At 38.5% G+C, this 18,650-nt stretch overlaps 1 protein-coding gene across 5 annotated transcripts; it reads left to right on the forward strand.

Moving 5' to 3' along the window:
• LOC117629254 (carbon catabolite repressor protein 4 homolog 4) lies at window positions 1-7,054 on the forward strand. Of its 5 annotated transcripts, none has more exons than XR_004586042.1 (11): window positions 1-479; window positions 573-673; window positions 797-837; window positions 1,799-1,848; window positions 2,625-2,694; window positions 2,847-2,968; window positions 5,096-5,229; window positions 5,407-5,554; window positions 5,692-5,839; window positions 5,926-6,044; window positions 6,518-6,628. XR_004586042.1 is itself a non-coding variant. In XM_034361789.1 (10 exons), exons 1-10 carry the CDS (start codon window positions 415-417, stop codon window positions 5,963-5,965), a joined length of 924 nt encoding a protein of 307 aa, XP_034217680.1. In that variant the 5' UTR covers window positions 1-414; the 3' UTR covers window positions 5,966-6,509. The 5 variants fall into 5 exon arrangements, 3 of the variants coding, with proteins under 3 accessions (XP_034217680.1, XP_034217679.1, XP_034217678.1); XR_004586043.1 differs by having other exon boundaries at window positions 2-479; window positions 5,921-6,044; XM_034361789.1 differs by lacking the exon at window positions 6,518-6,628 and having other exon boundaries at window positions 5,921-6,509.
• The last annotated feature ends 11,596 nt before the right edge of the window (window positions 7,055-18,650 follow it).

An 18,650-nucleotide genomic window follows, 5' to 3' on the forward strand; every position in this document is an offset into this window, starting at 1 on the left:
AATAAAAACAGACCCAATATTTTAACATAACAAGCATCACATAGAACATCTTATTAATTTATTTTTTGTAACTCAAACTTGCTAAACTGAGCATAATGCCACTATTTAGATCTCAATGTACATATAAGCAGTGCTATATTCCCTATGTATTTTGACGACTTTATACACATTTCAAGCAATTTCAAAACCTACGATACCGCTTGGGCACCTTTGCTAGTGTTAACTAAAAACTGAAAACTGAAATGGAAGAGCCGGTCAAATTTCGAATGTTTCCTTTCCCATGTACTATTTTAATTTTAGTCCCAAGTCCCTCTTCCGCCCCCTCGCCGCTTGTACCATCTTTATTTTAGTCCCAATTCCCTCTTCCGCCTTATAACAAACACCTAGTCCGCACAATTCTCAACCTCCCTATCAATGCTAAGGGCTTTTCCTGTGGTTTCCCGCCTACCCATTCCCTCTCCCGCAAGTACTCAGACTACGTAATGCTCGTCAGAGACTCAGAGAACGATGGCTCAGTTTTAGCTTCTTCTTGTTTTCTCTTTCCATTTTTAGTAATTTGTAATTTTTCGCAGGAGTGTTTTGAGCAGAATGAGCTCAACAGCCCCATCACCAAAATTCCCAAAATTTGTTCCTGTGGAAGAGAGTACCATCCATTCGATAAGTAAACCTGATGGTATTTACTTATGCTCTTAATTTGTTTATATCTGATTATTTTTGGGTTTGTTTCTTTTGGCCATTGTGTTTTATGGTGCAAAAGAAATTCAATAAGCATGAATTCTATGATGTGATATTGCAGGTATCAGGTTTAGTCTTGTGTCGTATAACATTTTGGCTCAGGTATGGCTATGGCATTCACTCGTCTCACTTAATTTCCCATTTTGTGCCCAATTCATTTTGTTATTGTTTGTTCCTTTTGGTACTTGTCATATGAATTGGTATTCGACAATCCATTGTGTCACACAAAGAACTGGATAATGAGAATAATTATCGTTATTTAAATAAATGGAAGTTACGTATAACAAAACAACTGAATTCAGCTCTTCTTTTTAGTTTTGTATGCCGCCCTGTTCCTACTTGGTTTACCCTATAAACAAATAACATTTGCTTCACAGTACTAGAGAGGTAGGAAAACTGAAATTTTAAAATTTCTCGTTCTCAAGTCAGCTCTTTTTTTTTTATTTTTATTCTATAACTTTCTATGTTCTAATTTTATCAGTAATGGAATGAATGCGAACAAATGGTATTGATTGTATGCAATGTTGTGTGTGTATGGGACATAATTTATATTCTCTTTGTTGATGATTGGGGCAGAAGGCCCGAATGGAAAGAAAATATATAGCCGGAAAACTTAACTAACTTAACTAATTATGCTTCTGGATTCAGTAATCTCAAAATAATCTTCCACCAAGAACGGAGCATAGATAGGCGGGGCCCCAATAAACTCATAATAGCCCAAATTATCTTTACCGTGATATAAATTGTAGTGTTGGCTTTATTATGTATGTCATAGTGCGTTTGTTTGACAAACTTTGATGAATATGTTATGTTCTCATTATTCCTTGTCAAAATGATATGTTTATGTTTTATTGTAAATTTCATTTCATTTTCTCGTCCTCGGGTCTAGAATTCTCTTATCCTGTATTACGGCATAATTTGTTTTTGATGCGGAAACACCCTACAGATTCCATGTCAGGAATTTAAAACCCCTGTGAATGTTAACTGTCATATGTTGATTTCTGTTTTCATATTTTGATCACTTAAGTTTAACAATTTCTTTACTTATTTTTTGTATGTGTAGGTATATGTAAAGAGTTCCTTGTTTCCACACTCTCCATCCCCTTGTCTGAGGTAGAAATCATAACTTAAGTATTTTTTGAATAAGTTGCTCTATTGTTTTCTAAAATTGATATGAATACCTTTCATTATTAGTTATTGCATTCGCATGATATTATGATAATATTGGGTCATAGTGATACATAGCTCAAAATCTTTCCTACTAAGGAACTTAGACCATGTATAAGATAGATTTTGGGTATCGTTTTATGTATACAACAACTAGATGTATGTTTTTGCTTGCCCATATGGTATGTTTGTACGCTGCATATGCCTGCTACATGGTTTTTACATTTTTTTTACATTAATTAACTTCAGATTGCAATTATCTTTTGATGGCTTGGTAATATATGTGCCCATTTGGCGAAGTCCCGGGAATCTTTTTTGGAATTTTTTTCTTTCACACATATAGAAGTCTTTCACATGTAAGTGCATTTGATCCTTTTAAATAATGAGTTTGGTCTTATGATTGATCTTTTACTAGACAGACTACACAAGAAAATTAGATAGACCTTTTCTTTTCTTTTTTGAATAGGAAATGTAATAAATAATAAATAAAAAAAGAGTTGTGAGAAAGATAGACGAGATAGCCATCTAAGTGCAACCAATAAACTGCAAAATTACAAGAAAGTTAAATATTTGGCTAAGTTATGACATTCGTCACAATCTATTTGGTACAGCACTCGCTTGAAAGTATTTAAAGTTAATGTGTACTTCTTATCGTTCAGATTTTGTCTGGTTTACTATAATCTGAACTGGTAATGTTATGTTTGGAACTATGTTTGTTATAGGTGGAAAGCTCGCTCACAGGCAATTTTGAGTGTTCTCAAGAACCTTGGAGCTGACTTTCTCTGCCTGCAGGTTTGTTTTTCTTGCCTTTGCTATCTTATTTTAAGTTTTCTTTTTTAGACTGCGGAGTTAACATTCCTTCCTGATGGCTGCCTGTTTTGAGTTTAAATACTTGCTATCCCATATATAACCTGTTGTTTTGAACAATATAAAATTATTTCCAGGAAGTTGATGAGTACAACAGCTTTTACAAAGGAAACATGGAGAGCAATGGCTATTATAGTTCTTATATTCAGAGAAGTGGGCAAAAGCGTGATGGATGTGGAATTTTTTATAAGCACGACATGTATGTTTTAATTGATTCCTTTTTCCAGTCCAAAATGTATGAATCAAATATTTTTTAACTAGACATGCCATCAAGAAAAATAGGAAAATAAGAAAGAAGAAAAATAGGACAATTTGTTTGTAATCGGGGCTGGATAATAACAAGGCCTAGTCTTCAATTGCAGAGATGAATACTCAAGAAAGTAAAGTGGTTGATTTAGCCAATTCGTTGGGTAGTGGATTGGGGAGTTGGCGTTTGAAATACTTGGGGCTTCCACTTTAATCCATGGGTAGGTAGTTTTTGGGATCTGGTGGTGAAGAAAGTGGAAAAGAGATTGGAAGAAAGCATTTCTCTCAAGGGAGTTAGGATAACTTTGATTCATTCAGTTTTAGGCAGTTTGCTAACCTATAATCTCTCTATTTTTAAAATTCCAGCACAAGTTGCCAGTTGAATAGAGCAATTGATGAGGACCTTTTTGGGAAGGTTTTGATTAGGGGAAGAAGGATGACTTAGTTGGAGCTAGTGTTTCTGGTTAAAGAGAAGGGTGGTTTGGGAGTTGCCAATTTGGTAAAATAGAAATAAGGTGTTACTTGGTAAATGGTTAAGGAAATTTCTGTTGGATAGGGTTTTCATATGACATGCTGTCATTAGTAAGAGAATGGACAATTCTAATCTAATAGCAGCGCCAAAGAAGGAAGATGGAAAGTATTCCTTGTAGACTAGCACCGCTAAGAGGTTCATTTCACTGCCCTTTGAAAGACAGTTACCAAGGTTTAGACTCTTTTGTGTCTTGCTGCCATTTTGGGGTGGATAATGGAGGGTCAGATTTTGAGAAGAGAGTTGGGTTGTGGATACTCTGTCGATAACTTTTTGGCGTCTTTACAGATTGTCCATATACTGTAGTTTTGACATATCTAGAATGGTCAGTTCTTTGCTTCCTTTAAGTGGAGGTTTAGGCTTTAACGGAAACTTGAGTGGATCTGACATTGGGTAGGTCAATTCTTTTCTAATTTCATTGGAAACTGTTATTTTGCAGCCCTCTAGTCCAGATAGGAGGAGATGCATGTTGGATTCTTCGGGAGTTTTTCTTGTAAATGTTATTTCAAGGAGTTATTTGATAATCCATCTATTTTTTCGTTTCAACCCTATTCTATGATTTGGAAGGTTTAATTTAAGCGCCTCCTATGTGCCCTTGCTTGGATTAAAGGTCATGGTAGGGCGAACACTTATAACTGGATTCAATGATGAATGTTCGTCTTCTCCCCAATCATATCATGTGCAAAAGGAGGAGGGGAACTGTGGACGATTTATTTCTTATTGTCCCATTGCATTAGGGTTAAGATTGTTTGGGGAGGCTGCACTATGTTGGGTGATTCCAGCAGCTTCTCTTCTCTCTTTTCTGAAAGGCACACTGCTTTTGGGTGGAAAGAAGGCTAAGGTGGTATGAAATTGTGAGGTACTGGCTGTATTCTGGGTAGTGTGGTAGGAAAGGACTGAAAGGATTTTTAAGATTTTAAAGGGGAAGGGCATAGGTTGAATTTGATAAACTAGGTTTTGTACTTCATTTTGGGCTTCTGTTTCTTTGGAATCTTGGGAAATTCCATATTTGTTTGCCAATTTTGAAGACTGGAAAGATGTTTATCTAGATGTTATGGTTTTAATTGTACGTTAGCTTGATCACATTGTCTCTTTGTATTTAGTGGATACCTCATCCACGAAAATTTTAACTGTTCTGATTCTAAAAAACTTTTGTTTCATGTCAAAAAAAAAAGGTTTAATCCAAAAGAAAGGAGGCACTAAGCCTAGCAGGGAAGTAGTAGATTAAGAAATACAAGAGTTAGGTTAAGTGAAAAGAAATATTAGTGTTCTTAAAAAAAATTAAAGAAAAATTAGGCAAGTCATATTTATCCCCTATTGGGCTCACCTACAATGTCAATGTCATGGTCTCATGTAGTAGTCGATACTAATGCTCAATTATTTGAATGTCAAAACTTTTAACATTGTCTCTAGCAATGGGAGATAGATATTGTGACAAATTTACATTATTCCTCTCCATCTATTTTAAACTTCTCAGCATTGTGTTACGTATTCAAATTTGAATCTAAAACTATCTTAATTGTGCTTGTTTAAATGTTCTTCGTCCTTCAGGGCAGAGTTGCTGTTAGAGGAGAAAATAGAATACAACGATCTTGTAGACTCAATTCTAGATGGAAATGGACATGGTGATGATAAACCAAATAACAAAGAAGCTGTTGAAAACAAAGACGATGGACCCAAAATTGGTAACTTGTATTACTTATTCATTGTTTTTAAATTCGATCACTTTCCAGGTTCATGTGTTTCTTTGGGTGCTTTTAATCACAGCTTCCTTTTGTCCAGTTATGGATTTTTCCACAGTATTATTGATCATTGATGGCTACAATCTGGTTTCCGGTAAAGTTTCTTCACTCTGTCTTCAGGTTCAACATTACAAAGCGCCCTGGATCAGGGAGACCCTGATGATCCTCGTGTCAGACTGAAGCGTGATTGTGTTGGAATTATGGCAGTGTTCAAGCTTAAAAATCCTTCTAATCATGTTGTTATTGTGGCAAACACACACCTTTACTGGTAAAAGTGGTTTATTATTTTTTATTTGTTTCCTGCTATATTATGTGGTGTTGTGTTTATGCATCTTGGCCTATAAGCATGGATTTAATATTTTTTATTGGTTCAAATTGTAAAGGGTATTGATGTTTATGCTTCAGGGATCCAGACTGGGCTGACGTTAAGCTTGCACAAGCTAAATATCTTCTATCACGCTTAGCTCAATTTAAAACATTGGTATCCCAGAGATTTGACTGCAGTCCTTCATTAATTTTATCTGGTGACTTCAATTCAACTCCAGGGGATAAGGTTTGACCCTTAAACTTCTTTCAATTTACCCAGTTTCCTCTTCCTATTGCCTATGGCTTGGTTTTGTTTGAATTGGTTCAGTTCAGATCCTTCGGGTTTCAGTCATTTACCAGTGTGGGAACATAGGGGGATTGAGTAAATAGGACATGCGGGTGGAAATATCAGCACTCGTGAGTAACCATATTGGCATAGATTAATATGAGAGGTAAAAACTTGCCCGAAGTTTGGCTCAAATACTTTCTTCTTTTAGTTCGTCTAGTTGGTGGCAGCTTGTTGAAAGAGAAGTACCCCAGGGGATAAGGCTTATCACACACTTTCACTTCTTAGTTGACTTGGTTTCCTCTTTGCATTGCCTATTGCATGTGCTTTGTGTGAATAATTTCAGATTCTTTAGGTTTTATCCTTGGCCCCTTCAGGCAGGTGGTGATGCATGCCTGCATGGGGTACACATAAAAATAAAAAGATAAATTGATGCGAGTGTGAGTAAAGATAAAATAAGAATGTACAAATTGTTTGTGGAGATGTACTAGCTTATCTGTACAGAGCTCCTAAAAGTATACATGCAAAAGATTTGCAAGCTGATCTAAAGTTGCCGGCAAGTAGCTGGGTAGCTTAGAAAATATTTTACTTCAATGACCTCGAATACTTCCACTAGTTCTAACATTTTGAACATTCCAGGTTTACCAGTACCTTATTTCTGGCAACTCTTCATCTGCACCCTCGATAGATTCTGTAGATCTACCTATTCCCTTGTGCAGCGCATATGCTACTACACGTGGTGAACCACCATTTACAAATTACACTCCTGGTTTCACTGGTACACTTGATTATATATTCTTTTCCCCTTCTGACTGCATAAGACCAGTCAGTTTTCTTGAGCTTCCGGAACCAGGCTCGTCTGATCTTGATGGTGGATTACCAAACTTCAGTCACCCAAGCGATCACTTACCCATTGGTGTTGAATTTGAGATCTCCAGATAGGGAAAGAAACATTTGCTTCCTCAAGTTTTGTTTTATTTTTGCAAATTGACGCATAAGATTTTGTTTACAGTGCCGTATTGTTACCATTGGAAGAGGTGAGTTTAGAAGTAAGGTAAAAATTGGCTTACCTCTTGACAAAATTGTTGAAAAGTTGAGGCAATTTAAGGGGTAAACAAATTTTATTAAATAATTATTGTGGACAAATAAATAATAAAATAACTGATGTTTTTAATATTTCCCTCGAGTTAAACATTTTTTTAGGCAAATGTTTGAGTGAAAGCGTTATCAAAGTTATGAAATGATACATTTGCTTCAAATATTTTTCTGGTAGAAAACACCTTTATCGAATAAATCTTTTTTTCGTTTGGAAATGGTTACCGAATAAATATTGAATAGGACATGTAAGAAGTATTGTCCTTGTCTCTAAAGGTAAAGACTGACACTTCATATCAACACATTATCTATCACTTGTACACTCTGCCTAGTCAAAGTTATAAAGACCTATATAACTTGTAATTTTCATTGCCTTTAGCCTTTAATCATGGGTTTTTAAATTATCTTTTACTCTGATCTTGGATGTGAGGTAAATACTCTATTGGACTGGAGCTACAAATTCCTCACATTAGCAGCATAATTTTAGGTTAACTTCTCCAAATTGAGAAGAAGAAGAAAAGCCATTATAAACTCCCCACTTTTCCTAATTAAGAAAAAAGTACATATATAATACTGAGGAGTTTAATGGATATCAGATGTACAACATCATGAACATTATAACTCTCTTCACTAATTATTAATTACAGAATTAGTACGTAAAACTCCAGTAGATATAGAAAAGGGTAAAAAAAAACACACACACACACCATTTTTCCGTAGGTAGGTTCTCATCAATTTTTAGTTCTTCATGCATACAATAGATGCTCATGACTTCTTAATTAGCATCCAAGGAGGTGAAAGGAGTAACTGGGATTGACAAAATAAGGATCCACAAACATGACTTCATCATATCTCAGTGCCCTTTTACTATCATCACCATCAAATAATGCATCACAGCGAACTCGTTGTAAAATGCCCTTGCTTCCTTAAGATGTAGCTAAAACAAGATGTCAGGTACCGAAACCCTAACTGGAGGGCAGCTTCTGTGCCTCGAATCATCCCTTAAACTTGCTCTTTTTTCCCTTCACATATTCTTCATCACTTTCCAGCTTAACATGGTTCAAACTGTTATGCTGGTGACCGAAATATCGATGTTGCAGTGAATTGGGTGATGATTTATAATTCATCATGTGAACTTTCTGCAATGGTGCTTCTAGGGGTTGGACTAGGCATAAGAGTTGGGAGGCCAAGAGATAGGTAAAATTGATTAGTGGTATGAAGTGAATGTGAAGAATTGGACCACGATTTGCTGTCCTAATTGTTTATTCATTTTTATGAAACTACTCCACTAAGTTTGGTTGTGCCCAAGTCCTAAGTTTCATGTTGTGTTTATCACATGAAATCTGACTTAACATGATTCTTACCAGATGAAATATAACCCATTCCCAGCACCAGAGAAGAGGGAGAAAAAGAAAAAGACACAGACAAAATCAAGAACAGGATTGAGGATTGATTGATTAAGATCAAAAGCTCCTGCTTGGCGTGAGGTTGAGGAAAAGTGCCTTGGCATCCTTGCAAGCTCATCCTGTGCAACAAAACTGTGATAAACTATGAAAACCAAGAAGGAAAAAAAAGAAATCAAGTAACAAAAGATTATCTTCAGCCACGTAACCAAAGAACAAGAAGAAGAGAAAAAAAAAGAAGCGAAAAATGAAAGTCGAAATGAAAGAATCCCTCCACAGGTACCGCTTACCAGACGGATGAGATAGGTCATATGGTGATTTTCCTAATTGGCATGCACATTTGAAGGTGAGATTGTAAGTAAGCCACTAGTGTACAGTGCGATATTTTTCCGTGGAAACTTTTAGGATCATGTCAACTGTCCGACCACTCTTACAAAAAAGGAACTTTTGATATGTTTTTCCGTGAAGACTTTTAGGATCATGTCATCCGTCCGACCATTCTTACAAGAAAGGAACTTTTGAATTTATATTTCATCCCAATCGACCTGGATTCCACCTCAAATACAACATACAAGGAATCTCCCTTCCGACTGCCTCTTGTGGAACATATTGGATTCGTGGCATTTAAGTGAACATGCCTTGACAAGAGGCATGGTAATGCCTTTCAAGTCTCAACACATTTATTTATGGTGAGGAGCACTTAGACATACAATCACATCTTCTTTTGTAATGGAGCATATGCTATGATATATTGGAAGTGGGCTAGCAAGCAAGCAAAGGCCCCCAAAATTTATGGAACTATGCTTGACCAAATCATATTTGCCTACATTGGAAATACCTGTCGAAATGGGTAGGCTAGTTATGATGAGAACTTTTGACCCTCACACCAGCTAATGGGGAATACAAGCTATGGAATCTGGTACATTTTCTTACAATTAAATATGTCCTTGTGATGTACATCAGCTTCCAGCTAAGTTCCGTGCATTCTGAGACTTCTTTTATGATTGGCTATTTTACAACTATATCGCATTGTGGTGTTGATAAATCTTCTCTTCATAATCATGCTGCCTGCCAAACTTGAGTGCTCAAATGTGTTCTTTCACCTACTCATCATCATCACCAAACACAAACTATTGTTTTTTCTTCAGTAAATGTGATCGAATCTTTCTATTGAACCCTAAACCAAGGGCCATACAAAAAGTGCATTATATTATTACAGTAAATCCCAGAGTAGCGCCATGTCCATGTTGGACCAAATAACGGACTCTATAATTTATGGCAAAAAGTCACTTTTGGTTCTTATAGTTTGCTACTTCTATCACTTTGGTCCCTATCGATTCAATTTGGATGGGGTGTCTTGATAAATTTTGGGGGGAGAGAGAGAGAGGGAGGAAGGAAGTGGAGAGAAAGGGAGGGAGGCGGTGGTGTGATGCATTTTGGTGGTTAGTTGGAAGTCCGATGATGGAATCTTGGACCTTGACGATGCTCTAGGTTTGATGGACAAGGCTGTGGAGATTTTTTTTTAAATTTTTTTTTCCATCGTCATGGACAAGACGATGCTCTATGCGGTGGGAAAAAAAATTTCTTTCTAATTTTAAGATTTTACTTTTTTTTAAATATTTGTCTTTAATATTTATCTTTAAAATGAATTAATTTTTAATAATTTGTGAACCAAATTGCCCCTCTACAACTAACATGAGTTATAAAAAAATTTGACAGAAATTGAATATTATCCTTGAATTGCTTCAAATTGAAACCACAAAGACAAAATTGACCAAATTAAAACGACAAGGACCAAAGTGGTAAAAGTGGCAAACTATAGGGACCAAAAGTGACTTTTTGCCATAATTTATTCAAGTGGCATATACAAGAAAAAAAATAAAAATTCATGTGAATGCAGCCTTTAAAGCATTGTCGGTGTCCCTCAAATTAAGTTGATCAAGTGAGCACTTATGCCAAGTTGATGTTGGATAGATGGACGCAATATAACACGAAAAGAAAAACATGGGTAAACCGTACAATAAGTAAGTTGAAATCCGCAAAGGGCTTGTAACTGAAATGGTTAAAAGCATTTATCTATACATTTGAGGTCTTAAGTTTGGCTCCCTCTTTCTCAAATATCGTTTGACAAGATCCGACCTAAATTCCGCTTCAGAATCCGAGCCGGATTCTGTGCGTGTCCGACACCTGGCGGATGTCGGGCACAAATGACCTAATTGCCCTCCCCTACAAAGTACGATAAAATAACAAGGTTGACTCCTACCGAAAAATCAGCAGAGTCTCCCTTGTAAATTGGATCAATACCAAAACATTTACACCTGCCAAACAAGCATATATACACAACCAACTGCCAGCATACGTATATATACATTCCAACAGTTACATTCTAATTCTAGGGCAAATTATCAGAGCGACTACTAAGAATTTACAAAGGAGTCAATCCTTTTACAAAAGAAAAAGTCCTACATCAAAAGGAAAGCGCGGAAGGCAGAAAACGGCCCAATGGTGGATCTCTGTGCACGCCTACTGCCTGGGGGCGCAAAACATTAAAAAAGGTGAGTGGACCCAAAAACAAAGTTTAGAAAACTACAGATGAACATACTAACCCCACTGTAAAAACAGTTATACAAACTAAATTATTCTCTTTATTACTGAAATCAATGCACTCATATAATTATACATATATATGCCAATCATACTCATGGTTAACATTAATTCCTTAAAAGCATTGAAAAAAGTTTAAAACTACCACCTAGCTGTACCCCTTATTTTCTTCAATTCCTAATATCCGTCAATTCCTCGCATCACCATGGGTGATACGTACTCGCAGGTCTCAGTGACACAAGGTCAGTCTGAGTCGCAACTCGCAGGATTCTGGGGACCGTAATTAGCCTGATCCGCATTACTCGCTCCACACGAGTTTGAGTACCAAAGAACTCGTGGGGCAACTGTGAAGCATGCTGACTAAACCGAAGGCAACCAATAAAATCCGAAGGCAACATTTAATTTGAACGCAACTTATTTACCGAAGGCAACATTTGTATATCTGGGTACCTAAGGTGGTTTAGGAAAATATAAAGTTTCTGAAGAAAATCTATTGAATAACTGAATTTCTGTAAACTCTAAAATTCTGCTGCCATTTATCTGACAATATGATAATTCACTAGAATTTCTTTTCCTATATTCTTTAAAGGAGATTCCACTCGGCAGCATGCAAAACAAAATATTTAAAAGCATATAACAGCTTATAAAACAATAATTCTTGAATAAAACTTATTCAAGATCAAATACTGTAACTGAACTGCTTAAATTCATTTATAAAAACAAAGAGTCCACTCACAGATGGTCCGTGCTCGCTGGACCTCTTGAAGGTCTCTCCTGCAGGTCAACTGGTGTCCGGGTGCCTGATTCAATGACCATAATATTCTATTAATACAATACTCAATATAGTATTCATTTAAAAACCCTGACCACCAGCTCTAGAAGTATGTGTGTCAGATTAAAGTTGTTCCTATGCCCAAAAAAGCTTTCCTTCAACTTGGAATAGTTTAGCAGTATCTTGGGACTCAAAAAGCACTAAAGTCCCAAAAAGTCAACCCGGGACCCCGCGAGTCCACGACCTCAAAATTATGATCCGGAAGCCTCTAGAAGTTCCAATATACCTAGGACACATGTCCCGAGAGTTTGATCTCGATCGGACGGTCGAATTGATCACGATCGTACAATCGCATGATTTCTAAACCCTAGCCCTAGTGTTCGCGATTTCGGAGTATCCGAAACTCCGATTCACAATCCGTCGAATCCTAAACGATCCTGGAATGGTCTAAATTAACATATCTGAAAATGATTACGATTCAACTGCTCAACAGTATTGAACCTGGAAATCACACAATATGTAAAAATCCGTTCGAGGCTCAAACGGTATCCAAATTGAGATCCGCGAATTCCTACGCGCTCGTGACAACACGAGGAACATTCTAGGACTGAAAGTGAGCTCCAATAAATTGCCCACTCGCCGCCACACGCACTGGCAGAGCGTGGGTGGCTTGATAAATTTCTGGCGGTCGGAAAATTGCCAAACTGCTGGCCCAAACTCCTGTCCTAGGTAAAACACCCTATTTGGAACCACTTTTGTTCTTGGACTTACCCCAAAAACTGGCCAAAAGTGGCCGGAATTGCACCCTCATAACCGGCTGAAACCTAGATTGAAAATCGAACAATCTACGCTTGTAGTTTCTGAAATCCTACCCAACCAGCGGCTAGAGCATGAAAAATAGCTAATAAACCATACCTCACTCGTCCGATTTGGTGGCCGAATGGCGGAGATCGAAGGGTTGGAAGTTCTGTCAAAATCGGCGATTTCACAGCGGTTGGCGGTGAAAAATGGTCGGGGCTTGAAGACGGAACCGAGCTGGTCCTTTTAGCACCGACGGCAGGGGCAAGGGTGGTCGGTGGCTGAAGCTCTGGCGGTTTGAAGGTGACGGCTGGAGAAATTTCGAAGGGGAGGAGGGTTCTGCGGGACAAGAGAGAGAAAGGAGGGTTTGAAATCCTGATTTCCCAAATTACCATTTTGCCATTCTACGTATTTTGACCGTATTTTCTTTGTTAAAGCTCTGATTCGAGCCCACTTTGTGTCTACGAACTCGTTTCATCGTGCTCTACGCAACGGTGTGTGTGGAAGTGTCAAATTCCTTCTCGGCCAACAAGTCAACTTTTCTTTAATAAATTATTTCAAGGTCAAAATTGTCTTTTCCTCTTAATGAATTAATATTTAAATATTAATTTAGGTTTGGGTTATTACAGCGCTTCTATATAAACCGAAAATAAAAGAGAGTTGAGAGAAACCTCTAAAATCACTTAAAATACTTTGAAAGTTGAGAGAAACCTCTAAGGGCTTGGCTTGGACAGCCTTGGTAATAATAATCCCATGTTTGTTGCACATGGTTCAAATCTTAAATGAGATTATTAATACTGGGCCCCATCAAAAACACCTCCTTAGGTGTTCTTACGAAAGTCTGTGTGGAAAGGGGGGACAAATTGTCCTAAGCCCTTCGCTAGCGAGCAACGTCTCTTGCAGCATCGATGTGCCCTTTCCCTCAACCAACAACATCACCTACAACCAGCCACAACCAACAACCACCAAGAGCCGACATACCCACCTGCCACCACTACTTTCTCTCTCCTCCAACCACAACCCAGATTCACCATATCTGTCGTACTTGTTTATACAAATTTCTCCAGGGAGAATATTTGCGAATCATTATTCTCTCTCATACTCTCCCTTGCTAGATTCCATGTAAGATAAATGGTGGTCAACGGAGAACCACCATTGTGTTGGTGACCAATGGCCCTTCAATGCCTAAGTCAATAATATGGTATGAGAAGATGAAGATAATAAAGAAAGGATGAAGATATTTCTCTACTGTAGAGATATGTGGATTGGGAGCTGATAAGGTAAGAGAGGTGGCGACAGCCTAAGCTGGTCAGCCACGAGTATGAGAGCAGGGGATGATTTCGGCTAGAGAGAGAGAGTAATGTAGGGATTTTTCTGAGTTAGGAAGAGTTTAGAATTACCTTCTTTGTCTTCTCCTTCTATTTAAATACCCTTCCGTCTCTGTAACCTCTTCTTTTCCATTTAAGGAGGGAATAATTCTCTTTAAAGAGAATTATTCATTTCTTGAATAATTTGATTGAGGGAGTTTATGGAATTTATTCCCTCAACTTAAATAGGTAACTTCCTCATTAAATATATTATTAAACCTTATTTATTAGTTTAAATAATATATTTCTAGGGTTAGCTTTTTTTCCACATAGCACATTTTGATTGGACGTTGGATTTATTTGCTCCCACAAATGCCCCCTCCCCCCAGCTTCTGCATGTCACATATGGGGCATGTAGGAGATGTGAAATACTCGTGGGGCTTTCCAACTGCACTTGAGCTATTTTTGAAAGTTGGGCTCCTGTCTGGAGGAGGCTTTTGAGATTCCTTCTTTGAGTTGGGGCAAATCGAGGGATTAGGCGAGCATCTGTGCTATGTTGAGGTTGGTTTAGATCGGGTAGCTATTGAAATAGCCGACCGGTGCAATGTTTTGCTATAGTATGTCTTGAACTGTTGCTTTGCTTTACTCACATATCCAATAGTTTTATTATATGTGAATTCTTGTGACTAACTAACTTCTATCTTCTTTTTGCAGTTGACGAGACTAGTAAAAGATTTTATCTTGTGTCTGTCATGGCCTAAGTTCACCAAGCCATGAAAGCAGGAAGGTATTCTACCCCTAGCTAGAGATGTTGAAAGATGGAAACATCATGATCCTGGCTCGGATGATCAACTTGATGAAAGGGATGAGTCTTTAGCCGGCTTGTCTGGAAAAAGCAAGTATGTTCCTGAGGGAATGGGATACTTCATTCTACCCAATTAGTGATGAAAGGGTTGAGCCCTTTTATTTTTATTTTTATTTTTATTTTCCTTCTTTCTTAAGAGGAGTCTCCTGCTTAAGGTGAGTAGGATACAATAAAAAATATAGATGCAGCCAAGGAGCAGATAACCGATAAGGCTGGAATCGACGGGGATGCGGCTAAGGAGAGTCTTCTGCTTAAGGTGAACATGATACCCTCACGAACATAAATCCAACTGAGAAGCAGGTAGTCTATGTGGTTAAAGTCGATAGCATGTGGTTGAGGAGAATGTAGCTGACTAGCATAAAGGGGGAGTCTCTTGCTAAAGTCTCAAAGTAGATGAAGACTTTGTCTTCTTTGCAGCTTTATTCTTCTTTAAGCATTGGTCTCGGTTGACCACTATATATGTTCTTTTGAACTTGGGTATATCGGCCGCTTGTTAATATATTTGAACTTATAGATCTGTTGATAGTCTGTTCTTTGTTCAGTTTTTGGCTTCCTAACTGCCTGAGTGGTCTACCTGTGCGGCATGCTGACACTTGAATAGAAGGGTTGTGAGTTGTCGCTAAAGTGGATTTGTTGGCCGCTTGGGCAGGCAACTGTAGCCAAAGATGTATGTTGTCGCTTTGATGGACTTGTTGGCTGAAGGCAGCAATAACCGGAGCTGTGCATTATTGCTTTCGTGGACCTGTCGACAGCTTCGTTAGGCAGTAATAGCCAAAGCTGTGCGTTATTGCTTAGGTGGACCTGCTGGTCGCTTGGTTGAACAACTATAGCTGGAGCGTTGAGTTGCCTTTTAGGTGGACCTGTTGGTCGCTTGGTGGATAGAATAGTCAGAGCTGTATACTGTCACTTAGGTGGACTTGTTGGCCGCTTGGTTGGATAACTATAGCCAGAGCGTTGAGTTGTCTCTTATGTGGACCTATTGGCCGCTTTGTTGGACAACTTTAGCCGGAGCGTGAGTTGCCTCTTATGTGGACCTGTTGCCACTTGGTTGGATAACTATAGCCAAAGAGTAGAGTTGCCTCTTACATGAAACCTCTTGAATTCACCTTTTTTTCGATTTGCTGACTGCATGGCTGAGTTAACGAGTTAATCAGCCACCAAGTGAGTTACCATGTACTTGACCTTATGCATCTCCTAGGGCATGAATTTTTTACCCTCCTTACGGAAATGGTGTCATCTTCTATTGAGGGGGACAAATGTTCAAAGTTGGACTTCTCGAATTTGTCTTTTTGTGATTTGCTGACCACATGACCAACTTGAAGGATCAAGTGGCCATTGGTTTGAATTCTCTTGAGTAGGGTGTTCTCCTTTGCTGAGGAATGAATATTTCTCGAACATTTCCTTAAATGAAAAAATTTCTTCGAATCGAAATGGAGTGGACTTAGTCATCTGCTCGGGATGAAGCTGCTTTTGTTGTTGTAGTAGGACATCAATTGCTACTAATAAGCTGCAACTCATACAATTACATTTTCTCATCACTCTTCGAGCAAGTCAAGGTTAATCTTTATCTACTCGCACTTCTGATCAATGTTATCCATCTAATGAGTGATATGACGAGGAATGATTGTCTCAGTTCCGAAGGCTAAGGAAAATGGATTTTTCCTAGTTGATCTGCGATAAGCCCATAGTCCTCTAGGAAACTTGTCTACCCATTTTCCTTTGGCACCTTCCAATCTCTTTTTCAGGCAGGCGGTCACAAATTAGTTGGAGACTTGTGTTTGATTGTTGCCTTGTAGATATCTCGGAGTTGATAAATATTGCTTTATACCATACTTTGTGAAAAATCCAGTGATCTACTTTCTAATGAATTGTGATTCGTTGTCGATGACCAGGGACAATGGACAGCTAAAGCGACGATGATGTTCTTCCAGATGAATTGTTCCACATCAAAGTCTTTAGTAGAGGAAAGAGCTTCAACCTCTATCCATTAAGTTAAGTAGTCGGTGGCAACAATTATCATTTCCTTCTTGACAGATGTTGGTGGCATGGGACCCACTAAGTCAATGGCCCATTGCATGAATGGTCATGGGTTGTTTTGTGGGTGGTACACTTTTTCGAGTAGACCAGGAACTAGCTTATATCGTTGGCATTGATCACATCTTTTGACATACTCCGTGGAATCGTGGCTTATAGTAGGCTAGAAGTAGCCTATGCTTAGGGCTTTCTGTGCTAGTGACTTGCCCCTAGAGTGATTTCCACATTTGCCATCATGAATCTTGAAGAGCACCTTAAAAGTTTGAGGGTACTTTATGCATGTGAGATGAGGCCCATAATATGATTTACGAACAAGCTCGTTGTCCTGCACGTAGTATCTTACGGCGTTATGCTAGATATTTGTAGCCTCAGACTTCTCTTTTGGCAAATTTTCATTCACAAAGTAGTCAATGATAAGGTCTTGCCAGTTGGGATCCTCATTGATCTGTATCAAGTCTGTCTGCTCTACCTCTTCAATACTTGGCTGATCAAGGTGCTCGACCGGGATTGAGCTCCTGAATTGGGTGTGCAACGCTGTTCTTAGGCTTGTCAGCTGCATGACTGTTCTCTACCCAGGGAACTTGCTAGATAGTGAAGGTCGGAAATTCCTTCAAAAGTTCTTGAACCTTGCTGAGGTATTGGATCATTCTTGGGTGTTTTGCCGTGTACACCACTGAGGCTTGATTAGTGATGCGCTAGGACTCTACATAGATGGCTAGCCTTTTGATCGACAATTCTTTTGCTAAGCACAGATCAACAAGCAATTCCTAGTACTCTACTTCGTTGTTTGAAGTTGAGAAGCCAAGTATAATGGCTTACTCCAACATATTTCTACTTGAGGTGACTATGACGACGCCTACTCCAACTCCCATATGATTTGATTCTCTATCTACGCGCAACTACCACATGTCTTTGGGTTGGTCACATTTGGCGGATGATCTCTCTTTTGCTCTCGGACTTTTCTTGTTTCTGTTGACCAACTTCCCTTCTTCGCTAAGGATGAAGTGAATTCTGCAACAAAATATGCAAGCTTTTATAATAGTCTTCAGCCGGTAGAGGAGGTCTTCAGCCGCTAGGTAGATCAACAGGTCCTCGTCTAGCTTAGGCAGGGGAGGTGAAGTAAGGTATACCTTTAAGTCTTTAAAGGCTGCCTCGGACTATTCATCCCACTTCTTTCTTTGTCCTTCAAGTCTTGAAAGACTTTAAAGAATGACTTTCACTTGTCGATATATCTCCAAAGAAATCAGTTGAGAGTAGTTGCTCTACTCATGAGGCTTTGGATTTATTTTGTTGTGATAGGTGACTTCATGTTGAGAATAACCTTGGTTTGGTTAGGGTGGGCCTCGATGCCCATTTGAGTGACTAAGTACCCCAAGAATTTGCTAGATGAGACTCCAAATATACACATGGTTGGATTCAATTTCATTCGGTATTTTTGGAGCAGGCTAAAGGCTTTGACAAGGTTTTTGATCTGATCTGCTGGCTGAGGAGCTTTGACCAGCACATCATCGAAGTAAACTTCCATGGTTTTGCCGATCTGCTCATTGAAAATTTTATTCATGAGCCTTTGGTAGGTTGCCCAAGTGTTCTTCAGCCGAATGAGATGACCTTGTAGGAATATATACCTCTTTCGATTATGAAAACGGTCTTTGCTTTGTCTTCCTAGTGCATCATAATTTGATTGTAGTTGGAGTAGGCAACTATGAAGTTGAGCAACTGGTTTCTGGAAGTTGAATCTACGAGCTGATCAATCCTTGGCAATAGAAAGTTGTCTTTTGGGCATGCTTTATTGAGGTCCGTTTAGTCTACAAACTCTACATTTGCCTTGGTCCTTCTTTGCCACCAAAACAATGTTGGCCAACCATTATGAGTGGGAGACTTCTTCAATGAAGCC

This window comes from Prunus dulcis, chromosome 5 (genome assembly GCF_902201215.1).
Source record: "Prunus dulcis chromosome 5, ALMONDv2, whole genome shotgun sequence".
Taxonomy (NCBI): domain Eukaryota; kingdom Viridiplantae; phylum Streptophyta; class Magnoliopsida; order Rosales; family Rosaceae; genus Prunus; species Prunus dulcis.

What these genes read in the sequence shown, in the direction of transcription:
- LOC117629254 (XM_034361787.1), top strand. Translation starts at nt 415, where the DNA reads ATGCTAAGGGCTTTTCCTGTGGTTTCCCGCCTACCCATTCCCTCTCCC. An exon ending in TTCGATAAGTAAACCTGATG is followed by an intron (nt 674 to 796) that starts GTATTTACTTAT and finishes GTGATATTGCAG; the next exon opens with GTATCAGGTTTAGTCTTGTG. An exon ending in AGACGATGGACCCAAAATTG is followed by an intron (nt 5,230 to 5,406) that starts GTAACTTGTATT and finishes CTCTGTCTTCAG; the next exon opens with GTTCAACATTACAAAGCGCC.